This window comes from Chaetomium strumarium, assembly GCF_033439665.1.
Source record: "Chaetomium strumarium strain CBS 333.67 chromosome Unknown B0T15scaffold_7, whole genome shotgun sequence".
In the NCBI taxonomy this organism is placed as follows: domain Eukaryota; kingdom Fungi; phylum Ascomycota; class Sordariomycetes; order Sordariales; family Chaetomiaceae; genus Chaetomium; species Chaetomium strumarium.
The window spans coordinates 652333-665100 of NW_026944435.1; the positions used below are offsets into that span (position 1 = coordinate 652333).

The 12768-nt window shown below is 57.0% G+C and overlaps 4 protein-coding genes across 4 annotated transcripts; 2 read left to right on the forward strand and 2 right to left on the reverse strand.

The window, feature by feature from the left end:
* The first annotated feature begins 36 nt into the window (after window positions 1-36).
* Window positions 37-1292, forward strand: B0T15DRAFT_292184 (uncharacterized protein). Its single transcript, XM_062863730.1, has 3 exons — window positions 37-250; window positions 310-781; window positions 834-1292. Exons 1-3 carry the CDS (start codon window positions 179-181, stop codon window positions 1274-1276), a joined length of 987 nt encoding a protein of 328 aa, XP_062717893.1. The 5' UTR covers window positions 37-178; the 3' UTR covers window positions 1277-1292.
* A 661-nt stretch (window positions 1293-1953) lies between these two features.
* B0T15DRAFT_440220 (uncharacterized protein) lies at window positions 1954-3491 on the reverse strand (the record flags this gene model as incomplete). Its single annotated transcript, XM_062865904.1, has 3 exons — window positions 1954-2770; window positions 2881-3375; window positions 3426-3491. The coding sequence occupies 3 exons, from the start codon at window positions 3489-3491 to the stop codon at window positions 2228-2230; spliced, it is 1104 nt and encodes a 367-aa protein (XP_062717894.1). The 3' UTR covers window positions 1954-2227.
* A 2592-nt stretch (window positions 3492-6083) lies between these two features.
* Window positions 6084-8898, forward strand: B0T15DRAFT_404370 (uncharacterized protein; the record flags this gene model as incomplete). The annotated part of the gene is made up of 2 exons (XM_062865248.1): window positions 6084-8119; window positions 8181-8898. The coding sequence occupies 2 exons, from the start codon at window positions 6084-6086 to the stop codon at window positions 8896-8898; spliced, it is 2754 nt and encodes a 917-aa protein (XP_062717895.1).
* Window positions 8899-9818: 920 nt separating this feature from the next.
* B0T15DRAFT_542008 (MBOAT, membrane-bound O-acyltransferase family-domain-containing protein) lies at window positions 9819-12555 on the reverse strand. The gene is made up of 5 exons (XM_062869902.1): window positions 12201-12555; window positions 12081-12125; window positions 11912-12011; window positions 10825-11846; window positions 9819-10709 (listed from the first exon to the last, which is right to left on the reverse strand). Exons 1-5 carry the CDS (start codon window positions 12220-12222, stop codon window positions 10144-10146), a joined length of 1755 nt encoding a protein of 584 aa, XP_062717896.1. The 5' UTR covers window positions 12223-12555; the 3' UTR covers window positions 9819-10143.
* Window positions 12556-12768: the final 213 nt, after the last annotated feature.

The following is a 12768-nucleotide window of genomic DNA, read 5'->3' on the forward strand; positions in this document are numbered from 1 at the left end:
TCGAGATGCGGCCCGGCGATGGCGGCAACGACTTTGGGGGGAGAAGGACCCGTTCCTGGGCAGGAAACCGCCCGTGTCGCATCGGCCTCGTCGTGATCCCGGTTTCTGGTCGTACTTCGACAAGATCGACCACAGCCCCGGCGCGTCCATTCTCGCATACTGTCTGGCGTCCATCAGCATGACGGTCGTGAACAAATACGTCGTTTCGGGGGCGCAATGGAACCTGAACTTTTTCTACCTCGCGGTTCAGGTATGCGGGATGATGCCCGGATATCTGGAGGATGCCACGGTTGACTGACGGTCCACTAGTCCCTTGTCTGCACGCTCACGATCATACTTGCAAAGCAAACCGGGCTGTTGAAGAACCTTGCTCCCTTCGATTCGACAAAGGCGAAGAAATGGTTCCCTATTTCGCTGCTCCTCGTCGGCATGATTTACACGGGTGCGAAGGCGCTTCAGTTCCTGTCTGTCCCGGTGTATACCATCTTCAAGAACCTGACCATCATTGTGATCGCCTACGGAGAGGTGCTCTGGTTCGGCGGCAGCGTCACACCCCTGATGCTGCTGTCCTTCGGCTTGATGGTGCTGAGCTCCGTCATTGCTGCTTGGGCTGATATCCAAGCTGCCATTGACGGCGTTGGCCACTCCCTCGAGACCTCGGCTGCTCTCTCGACTCTGAACGCCGGGTATGCGTGGATGGGCCTGAACGTCGTGTGCACGTCCTCATACCTGCTCGGGATGCGCAAGGTCATCAAGAAGATGAACTTCAAGGACTATGACAGTAAGTCTGGTTTCTCGAGGTGGTTGCCCGGTGCGCTGACCTTCTCGACTAGCTATGTTCTACAACAACCTCCTGACCATCCCCGTCCTCATTGTCGGCTCCCTCCTGGTAGAGGATTGGTCCTCGGAGAACCTGGCCAGGAACTTCCCTGAGGAGACACGCAACAAGCTGATGATCGGCATGATCTATTCTGGCTTGGGCGCCATCTTCATCTCGTACTGCTCCGCCTGGTGCATCCGCGTCACCTCCTCGACGACGTACTCGATGGTTGGCTCCCTGAACAAGCTCCCGATCGCCGTTAGCGGTCTGGTCTTCTTCGATGCCCCCGTTACCTTCGGCAGTGTGACGGCTATCTTCGTCGGCTTTGTCAGCGGTCTCGTTTTCTCGTGGGCCAAGGTCCGGCAAAAGGCCCAGGACGCGGGCATCTTGCCCACCACCAACAAGCCTACGATGAGTGCAAGCGCGCAGAGCAACAGGGACGCTGCGAACTCATAAAGCACGAAGCCATGGTTCTGCGCTAATGCGAGCTACTCACAGCGCGCCCGCGTACGAGCTGAAGCCTTAATGACGTCCGGTGTTGGCCGCCAACCGCCAACAACCACGGTAATGGCAAGGGACGCGATCGAGGCGGAAGGATCGCTTGTTTGATTCACTGGCACTTTCCTTTGCTTCTGCATGTCAAGCTGTTCCTGCACCACCTCCTTTACGGCCATTTTAGTCGGTAATCTTACTTTTTCAACATAGAAATTCTGCACGCGGACTTAGGGATGGGTTTGGGAGCGGAAGAGCGGGACGGGCGCTGAGTTTCCTAATCATTCCGTCGCTAAAACGGAGTACCTGCATCGGTTTTGCAGTTCACGGTGTCAAAAGACATAAACGCGCGCATGACTGGCGTTTCTAGGGTGCGGGGTGTTCAAGATGCCAGCTTGGGATCGGCGGTATGGACGGTGCTGGGTCTCGCTATGCAGTGTGAGGTTCGAGGGAGGGGAAAGGAGGTGGGAGGCAATCTGATGGTCTTGTCGGGTGCTCTCTACCGTGGTAGTTGGATAGTAATGCAAAGACGTTCTGATCGATCATATCGATGTTGACATTTGCGCTAGTGGCACAACAAGAGAGAGAAGGGGTCATAGGCAGACCATATGGATGCAGCCCGCTATGCGCTCATCGTTCGCGGCCAGTTTTCCTTCGTTGCAAACTATGGGTCTAGAGCTTATAAGCTGGTAGAGTTCAGAAGAGTCTTGCATTGTGTGTACAGATGTTGTCCACATTACCTTGTACAAGTACAGTCCAGTAGATCGCCACGCTTTCCAAGCTCCACCAGGCTCAACCAACACAACCCCTATTTAGTGCTCTATGCCTAAGGTAGGTACGGTAGGTATTCCTTCCTAACCCTCTTGCGGCCAAACCAACCACCGCTGCTTTATTATCCAGGCCCGAAGCAGCATTTTAAACTCTCGAAAACGCCGAACTTGGCACCAGCGCATTCTCACTCTCGCTCAACACCCACAGCTTTCTCCACCACAGAACCGCCCCGGCAACCAACAACACGTAGTAGGCCACCGTCCACAGAATACTCGGCCTCCCGCTCCCATTTGCCAGTCCGCCGCCGGTATCGCCGCCGGCCATCACCGGCACCGCCACGGGCTCGTCGAACTCGGGCGGCTCCACGCGGCCCCAGACCTGCGGCAGGCCCATGCAGTTGCAGAAGGCGTGCACGGCGCACACGGCGACCAGCGAGCCGGTGCGCAGGAAGAGGAAGGTGGCGTAGGCGCCGAACAGGGTCGTGTAGCCGAGCTGAAACAGCGAGCGCAGCAGGGCGGCCGACGCGGGCACCCGCGGCGTGGTCAGGCGGAACTCGTAGAAGTGGTGCACGTGCGCGAGGCCGAAGAGGACGGGCGTTAGGAAGATGGTTCTGTGCAGCGGGGAGCGGGACAGGAGCATTAGGGGGATGGAGGCGGTGCGGAAGAGGATTTCTTCTGTTATGGGGCCCTGTATACATATAAGTACAGTAAGTAGGTTGGGTTTTTGTGAGCTCTATGACTTTTTTTTGGAAGAGAAGCGGGGTGTAGGGGGATTGGTAGAGGGGGGGAGGCTCTTACGGCGATGATGTTCCGCCAGGTCGTCCACTCGTCCCAGACTTCCTTGACGGGCGCCAGCCTCATCCACTCGGCCCAGCCGCGCTCGACGATAAAGTAGCTGAAGAGCGGGCCCAGGAAGAGCAGCGCTGTGAGGAAGAGCACCCGGCAGGAATCCCACAGCGCGGCCGGCCACAGACCCAGCAGGTGCAACGCCTCCCGCGGCGTGATCGCCTCGCTGGTGCCCGCCGTCCCGGCGCGGGAGAGCACCACGTAGGTGAAGGCGGTGCAGAGGAGACTAGACAGCGTCACCGAGCGGACGCGGGCGCGGATGACCGACGGCGCATCCCGCGAGAGGGTTGGCGACGGCCGCGTCGTCGGCGACAGGTAGAAGGGGACGAAGTAGCTGAGGGCATAGAGGGCGATGAGCAGAGTGGCGGTGCCCGTGCTGATGGGCGGTGGAGGTGGAGGGGCCGCCGCACCTTGTGGCATGGTTAGCGCGATCATCAATGAGGCCGTCTTTATTGTGTGTTTCGATCGGGGGCACGTTAGAAAGGAAAGTATGGGACGAGAGTGCAGCACTTGCCCTTGTTCCAGGGGTTGATCTTGCGGAGGAGGTCCCCGACCGCGGGCATCGTCAGGGTCAGCCCAGGTTACAGACAGGAGTGACAGTTCGGGCGCAACAAAAGGAGGGTTTGCGGCTATGGCCGGGGCCTGCACTCCTGCTTAGACGCCGTCAGAGAAGCGCGTTACGGCTCCTGTCCGGCTGTGCACCGCGGCACCGGGAAGGGCTGGACGGGCGGCCGTGTGGATGGGCCGTTTCAGCGAATCGCCAAGTTGGTTCCCAGTCGCCTGTTCAAGATCTGCGGCTGCTCCCGCGCTCCACCGAGTTACCGAGCTACCGAGCGGCTCCTAGTCTATGCTCCTTATTATGGTTTTTATGATAGTTTGACAGGCTAAGAATAGGGCCAAGACTTCGGACGAAGCTTGCGGGTTCGTGAATCGCAATGGAGTGTGCTTCAGGAAACTCTATATTCTGGAGAGTCTGGAAGCTTTCCTGTTTGTCGGCGGCCGTTAGCGGGCTCGTACCGCTCCTCGGCGGTCTGGGCAGCCAGAATCTCCCCAGTTGCGGTCCATTGTGATGTGCGACGCCCTTGCATTCCAGTCTTCCCAACTAGGCATTCTATTGTTCTCAACTTCTCATCGACACAATGCTACCACAGTACGTGGAATTTGCACCAACCCTTCCAGTCCGCCGTTTGCGTTGAGATTCGCGGGGTCGTTACCTAAGGTACAATACATGTGGTAGACTGGCAAACCCAAGTCGGCAAATCACATCCATGGATTCCCGGGGCCTAAGATTGTGTTGAGCAGTTCCCTTTCAGCTGCGTGCATCTTTGATGACCTAGAGAGCCGTGAGGTCTGGTTGGAGGAGTCCTGCCAGACGGCACGATAAACCAAAAATGGACGCGAATGAGAGACGCGTTGTCATTGTCCTGCGCGGGGTCGAGATTAGTAGTTTATACATAGCGACAGGAGCTGCTGTGGCGGCCCCTGCCAAGCATGCGGCTTGCGATCTTCGGCCGCGTTCGCTCCCACCACCGTTGAACACGTATCAAGGGACCCATTTCATCCGTGAAGTGCCATTTTGCTGCATGCGAGCTGGCTAGACGGGCCGAGAACTTGAAAGGGGGGACAAATCGACGATGCGGCCGGCGATATCATGAGAATACACGGAATTGAGCAGCCGCATTTACTTGGCCGCGACAACGACGGAAGGCTTCTAGTTCTCTCTCGGAAGCCGGATTCTCGGATGCGGCCGAGAGACAGCAATTTATGGCGGTGAGTCGTTTCCCAGTAGAAGCGCACAAAGTAGTGTATGTATCACTCGCTATAAGACCCAGGCTCGACGCCTGCGAACTTTGCGCGTAGCTGCGGCCATTGTGGGGGCACTCCTGCAGGCGCTTGTCGACGCGCCATCGTGCCCTGTGGTTTCGCTCCCGGTCAGACGTCTTCAAGCCGGGAATGCAGAACCGCACCCTTCTTGTAGTATTTCAGACTGGCATCATAGCGGTTTTGGTTCTGGCCGCAGAACGCCGACCCGGACAAGTTGGTGATGATCGGGAGACAGACCAGCCACCGCCTCGTGTGTTTCATCCGTGGAGCTTTACTGGGGAAAGGGATCCTCATCCGGAGATTCTGGAATGTCCTAACCCTAAGAGTGCTGAGCCTTCCCCAAAACGAACAAGCCCCGGATCTTAAGATTTGCGTTAACGCAAAACAGGACAGGCAGAGAAGCGGCTGGCCTATCACAGCTCGAGAGCCGGTGGGGAATGCGAAATTAACCTCTCTCAGCCTCGTGGGGTGTTGCTCTGGGAGCTTGCAGCGGTCAGGAAAAGCTTCCAGGTTCTCTGTAGTGACTGCTCCTGTGCACTGCAGAAATCCATGGCCGAAGGATAACCCCGGCCATTTAGTGCGCGATTGCGGGAATATTACAATCCTAGGATGAGCTCGAAAGCTTCCTCCACGCAACCCACGCCTCCTCTCCTTCCAAATTTTCTCCGGGTGCCAAAGGCGAAACATCAAGGACGGTACTAGGCGTTGGCCGAGCTAGGCGCCCTTGTCTGACGTCCACCCGTCCCTTTGGATATCGCATCGCAGCCATTGGATCTCGGGTGCTTCGCCAGACGCCGGTCTCTCTCTCTCTCTCTCGCCCGCCTATAATGCCCAATTGATATTTGCCTTAGACATCCTCCTTCTTGTCTATCATTCAGTCATTGTGACGTTTTTTTTTTCATTTTCTTTGCGGCGCGCTCATTTTCGCCTTGTCCGTCCAGGATGGTCCTTGATAGTTCATCATAACGCTTAATCATATTTTGCCTCCCGTGCTACGACGCATCGGCCGCGATCTCCGGCCTCCAACGACCGAATCTCCGGCCCTCCGTACAGAACCGTAACTTTATCGGACATTCAAAACCATTGTTCACGTGGCAGACACTCCCTCATATATACCTACCTATACCGACCGAAACGACGTTCCTCTTCGGACGAAACGAACCCCCCGGCACTGCCCTGTCTGAGCTTCAGAGCTCGCCTCGCTTGATTGTCCACTTGATCGCGCGCATGACCAGGATATGGAACGGAGCTCACTGCCCAGCTTGTAGAGTGGGAGCAGGATTTAACGGATCGATAACCTCCCGGCCTCGAGCTTCGGCCGTCTCAGAGCCATGTCGTCGCCACCAACGCGACATGGCCCAACAACACCCCCCAAAGAGCGATCCAAATCGCAAAACAGCAAGGCCGGCATCCGCCTCGTCCCATATTCCCCGCCCAGGCTCGACCCGGAAGAGCGGGCGCCCAGTCAGACGTCGTCGCGCGAGAATGCAGGCAGTCGATCATCTGGAATTTACGATGACCAGGCCAATAGCGGAACCGACCGTACGAGACGCTCAAGCTGGAAGGATGAGGTGACAGAGGGCCACGGTGCGAGCCAAGGGCCCGCATTGTCGTCGCCTTCGGGCTCGGGTGCCTCATTGGCGAAGTTCAGGGATGAAAGGGTTTCAGGGGTGAAACCTTTGGCCAGCCCCTCGGGCGTGGGGCACGCTTATCCAACCGCACGTCATCTGAGATCAGTATCTGAAGTTTCATTAAGTACCATCACCGGCACCGGTCCCGATGTGTCAGAGTCGCGGCGCTCCCGCGCCTCGTCATCTGCCTCTTCCACACACGGCCGCCCACGATCCTTGTCGCGGCGCTTGCGACTTGCCGTCCATCCCAACGGAACCTTCTCTCTCGTGCCCGAAGAGCCGCTACCCGAGGCCTCTCCCAGCCTTACATCGCCTCACCCGTCTTACGCTTCCAGAACTCCGAGCGCGCAAGACCGTCCGTCGATCGACACGTGGAGCGACCGCCGCGCGAGCACGCCATTGACAGGCGCAAGTACTGTCATCCTTGACCAGAGCTTTTCGGAAGAGCCGCATTCCACGTCATCGTCCCGGGCATCCTCATCCACGCAACTCGCAGAAGATTCCACTGCTACTACCTCATCGCCCTGGAACTACCGCCTCATTGGTGGCGTTCGGAAGGTGCCTTCGACCCCCGAGAAGAAGGGGAAGCAACCAGTGTACAACACATCCACTTCAACGCCCGAGACGCAACTTGCTCCATTACCGGAAGCTGCCACTACCCCTGGCGACGACGAGACTCCTACTCGGACGGTGGTGCCAAAGACATCGTCTTCGTCCGTTGCATCTAACCAGACAATCGAGACAGTCTCAGAAGCGACAAACTACAAGGTGTATGGCCCAGGATCTAGTGCGCAGGACTCGAACGACAGCCTCGATCTGAACCCTGCCAGTGCCTCGAACTGGGAAGTACTGGGCCAGTCGTCGCCGGCATATGCGAGCAGCCCCCCCGCGACCTCGCATGGTGGGAACGAGAATTACGTTTTGCACGGTGCGGCGTCAGAATCGCCTTCGTCGTCTCTAGCCACCGTCGTCAGAAAGCCGCGCCCGGAGTACTCACAGGAGAGTTTGGTTGTCCCACCCCTGAGGCCGATCAAAAAGAGGTCACACGAAAGATTCGGGTACTACAAGCAGCGGTCGCGCGAGACCCTCCGATCCCGTACCGGGTCTGTGCAGTCTCTCAAGAGCCTGTCGTCCATAGTCACCAGCCAGGATCCCTCTCTGGCGTTCGCAGCGGCGCCGGCGGTGCTCAACCTTGCGCAGTCATCGTCTCAACGCTTCCCATGGGCGCCACCACAGACGCCGGGATCCGGTTCTTCCAGTCCCCAGGGCGCCCTCATCCAGCGGCCATCGGCCCCCGTCATGTCGCACTCCCACCCTCACCAATGGAGCTCTCAACTGTCGACGGTAATGTCCGAGAGCGAGGGCGGCAGCGATCCAGCTCGCTCTGTCTCCCCCTTGTCGTCGGAAGGCGCCGGACATCACCGTCGACGCAGCAGCACTGGCTGGGTCAGTTCGATGCACAGCCGCCAGATGCCCAGCATATCCTCCTCAATAGCCCTACAGCTCGACGAGGCTGCCGCTGCGTCAGGTAGCGACCCGCTCGACCGCCCGCGGCCAAGCCATTCAAGAGGTGGCCTGCCGGGGATACGGCTGGTTCGAGACCAAGACGAACACGGGGATGGCCTGGCGGATCTGGAGCACAGGCCGTCACAAACCGGACTATCCACCCTTTTTCTTCATTCCGGCGCCAGCTCGCGCGCCAATAGTTTCACCTCAACGGTCCCGGCCTGGGCTAGGTAAGGATCGAGACCTTAATCAACACTTGCTGTAATCCCTATGCTGACGCATGGGCTCCAGGGTATACTATGGCTCTGGCGAACGACGCTTCCTCGGCCGCCGCCCGTCCTTTCTGACCGTCTCCGAATCGAGTGATAGCCGGCCGCCGAGCTCGGGCTTCCTCGGTAGCGAATCCCCGAACTCGGACAATTTCAATTTCCCTCAGGCCATCTTCAGCCCGCGGAGACGTGCCAGGGAAGTCCAACCTGCCGCAGACCAGCGTCCGGCTCCCGATCATGCCTCTATGGAGATCTCGCCAGCCCCTTCACCAGCCCAGCCACCCCAGGATCACCGCGTCTTTAGGTCATTGCGGGAGAAGACCTCGAGCATCTGGTCTCCGCACCTCCAGCCGGATCGTCGTGCCAGTCGGTACAGCGTGTGGGACCCCCCGAGTGTGAACTGGTCGGCGGACAGCGGTATTCTGGGGAAAAGGAACATCCAAGTGATTCTCTTCATTCTCGGGTTTGTTCTTCCCCTCGCCTGGATGGTTGCCGCAGTGCTTCCACTTCCGCCTAACCCGAAGCTTCGGATGTTGGACGTCGAAAATAGCCAAGGCCGTTTCGGGTCCCCTCATCCAGCGTTTCGGTACCAACAGCAACTCTTGGACGAATTGAGATACGAGAGCGCCAGGTGGTGGCGTAATCTCAATCGAGGCATGTCCGTCGTCGGCCTTCTCATCATTGGCGCCATCATCGCCCTCGCAGTTGTTGGTGTCCGGCAAGGGTGGGGCCACCGCTAGTAGAATGGGATGTTCTGCCTTATTTTCCGGCTCAAGTATCGACACTCACGGCACGCACGCACTCTCCCAGTCTCGTTCACCCCCTCCCGACGACATGAGACTTGGCATGTCCCTCTTCCGGCTTTACATATCCGCGCATTACGATTTTTACGACACGTTCCACGACGGGAGGTCTTCTCTACGCCTGACGGTTTCCTATCGGGGATCTCTCTCGCCGCAACAATAGACTCTTGCGATGCAACCTCATTCACGCCAATCAGGGTGTCACGAAATGTACCAACTTTCGCTTCTTCGACTTTTTCTTTTCTCCCCCTTCTGCGCCATCCTCTCAAGCCTTCAATTCACTTTCTTCGTCATGTTGTATTATCACCATCACGATTCTGCCATATATGATGGTGGTGTTGTTTTTTGAGCGAAACGGAGAGGGAGCATCATCGGTTTTCGGTTTTAAGGGGAAGAAGTTGCAAGATACCCCCCCAACCTCGGTTGTTGCTTGCTTGCTTGCTTGCGTGGTCTTCTTTCGAAAGCTTGGAGTCGAGGCGGGCTTTTACTGTTTTGCGCGGCGGGATGCTGCTGTGAACATTTGCTTGCGGGGTCTCTCTCGGTGCAAGCCTGTCACCGTGGCATCCTTTTTTTTCAGGCTACAATCTTTTTTTTGTGTTCTTGGGAGATATCATGGATATCGATCTGTCATGGCGGGGAACTCGAAAAGCTTCACATGATGATGATATTTACAGAGCTTATGGCAGCACATGAGACCCAGGCTCGCTAGCACTTTAGTGTTTTAGTGTCTAAACTAGTTTCTTAGCTACCTAAGGTATTGTGCCTTTATGATTAGGTGCGGTAGTTGGTAGCTGTGAATATTTTGCGGAGTACGTTTACGATAGCCAATATTGTAACGTATGTGAATCTAACCAGGTTCTTTGTGTACGACCCGTCTAGAATCTCCGTCTGAATGCCCGAGTACCTACCTACCCACCTACCTAGGCAGCTATGCACACCAGCAAGATGTAGATATCGCCATGCATCCAATTCGCACATCTAGGTAGCCAGTCGAGTGGTATTACCCGCGCTATGTACCTTACCCTCTATCCTCACTTATTAGACGACTTTGTTCCAAACATTCGTTAGCAGCCATACATACGCATCAGGCTATTTCTCTTTCCTCTCCCTCACCTCTTTCTCTCGCACAACTCAACCCAACCCATCATCATCCCCTTCTCACTCACTCCTGGCCTCGCTGGCTCACTTCCTCTTCTTAGCCTCAAACGCCCGAATTTCGCTCATGGCATCATCAAACTCCCTTTCCAGATCCTGCGTGATCCCCATGACCGGCTCGCGCGACGCCAAGCTATCCGAGCTGGCCGACCGACTACGGTTCTCATCATCATAAAAGGCCTTTTCGCCTTCCTTCTTCTTCTTGCCAGCCCTGCCGCCGTCTCCAGCAGCTTGCGCCGCGGCAGCCTCAGTAGTAGCAGTAGTAGTAGCCTTCTTCTTCCCAGTACCGGTAGTCGTAGGCACAGCGACGACCCCGACCTTGGCGTATCTCCTTTCCAATTCTTTCTTCAGATACCGCTTGGCGGGGGACGCGAAGAAGGCCATGGCTCCGGCAGTGCCGATGACGCCGTAGAAGTAGACGCGTGACCAGGCCTGGAGGGATTCGGACAAGGAGAGCAGGAGGAAGGGCATCACGACGAAGGAGAAGGTGACTTGGGTGGTCAGCCAGGAGGCGATGTCGTAGTACCGCTTGGTAGGCAGCGGGGAGCCGGTTTTGGGGTCGAGGAAGAAAGGGCGGAAAGTTCGGCGGAGGTCTGTTGTTGTTGTTGTCGTAGTTGTTAGCTGGGTGGGACGATGCTGTGACGGGCCCCGGGGGGAGTTGTTGGGAAAGGGGGTGGTATAGTATATAGACAGAGGCTGAGGGCTTACTCTTGGCTACGGTCTGGATGAAGGAGGCAAGCACGAAGGAGAGGTAGTAGCCTGGGTAGAATCCGTGCCAGAAAGCCGAGGTGGTGAAGGTGGCGAGGCTGGCGCGGAAGCCGGGCTTCTTGCCCTGCGGGGTCACGCGCAGGTAGACGTAGTTGCGCAGCCACTTGTTGGTATTGATGTTCCAGTTTCCGAGGTAGTCGCGAGTGTTCTGCGCAAGCTCGACGCCCCACGGGTTGATGTTCTGGAGACGGTCCCACGAGACTTTACCTGTCGCGGGATCTACGCCCTTGTAGCCGAGCCCGGCGAGAATGCAGGCGCCTTCGGACATGGTCCATACACCGTAGTACTTAGTACGCGCCGTGAAGCCGACCATGTGCATGACTAACACCCGGCGAATCAAGCCGTACTCGAGATAGCTGTCGTCGAGGAGGACGGAGTGGTCGAAGTAGGCAGACAGCTGGAGAAACGCGAAGATCCAGAGCAGGCTGGTCACGAGCTTGATCATGGCCGGCGTGCCGCTGCGAGGGATCTTGCGCTTGCGTCTTGTCGGCGGTTTCTTGGCCGGGTCGATGCCGGCGGGCACCTCGAACATGGTGGTGTCGAGCCAGCGACGATACTCGGCGAAGTCGAAGGCCGGGCCGGTCAGCATGCTCGGGAAGAAAAACACGAAGCCGGCATAGTCGAGGAGGCTTGGTAGCTCTGCAAGGCGGCGGTCCTTCTGATGATCGGAGAGCTCGGCTTCGGGCAGCAGGCCGTCCGCCACGTTCCAGCAGAAGGCGCTGAGCTTCATGACCAGAACCATCTGCGCGCCCGTAATGTCCACACTGCGCGGGCTGTTGGCGGCTTGGCGCGCGATGTGGTTCACGCTCATGTGACCCATCAGGAAGACGAAGCCGACCCAGGGCATGTAGGGCGATCCGCGCAGGAACTTGGCGATGGCGTAGGCGCCGGCCGCCGAGATGAGCATCGTTTGGAGGCCATCCCAAAGATCGAAGAGACCGACGAGGTAGAAAAGGGAGATGCTGCAGTGGGCAGTTAGCCAGGTGCTATAGCTTGTCGCCGTTCAGCTCCGGGTAGCTCATCGCACCTGAGCGAGAAAAGGTTCTTGTATGCGGGCCGGGCATCGGGAACTCGTTTCAATGCGCCGGCGAGAGGGTAGGATAGGATAAGGGAGAAGATGAGCTTCACTAGTGCGCCAGGAATCTATCAGCTCTTTCGAATTTCTCTTGATGGACCAGCAGAAAGAGGCAACATACACTCATCGGGGCCAGCGCCAAGCTTGTCGGCCACATAGATAAATGCTGCGATGTGCGTCAGCCGAATACTAGTAGCTTCAAAATCGCCATGGTTCAAGCGTCGCGATGTGGTATTCATACGTCTATCTATTAGTGGTATCATCTTGGCGAGGAAAAGACCGCGGTTCCAGAATCGCAAGTGTATTTATTTAGGAGTCGAAGCTTTGTAGTCGTGTTATTCCATCCCACCACACATGAGCTACTCTGTGAGCTTGGGGATCAAGCCTCGGTGCTGTTGGAGGCGACTTGTCTTGTCTTCGGGGAGAAATGGAGCGGCGAAGGCTGCACAAGGTGGCCTCCCGGAGGAGTGGGCGCAAGATACTGTACGGATACTATATGAGGAGAGAATGTGCAGGACTCGTTATGCTCGCCGCAAATGCCGTTACACAAAAAGGAGCTCTGTTTTTGTTGAACTGTTGAACCAAGAATTTGGCAGCTGGACCCTGACAGGGATCATTTGCGTGACATCACCGGATCACTCACCAGTGCCAAAGGGCTTGGCATGGGTTCAGTTTGTCACATGCATGTGCTTCATGATCTCGTCCCACTTTAAAGAGTCCCTTTATTATTTACATAGGCTCCAACCTCCATATAGTTACACAACACACCCGCCGGAATTTGGCAGGTAGAAGATGTCTGTCTGGTATTC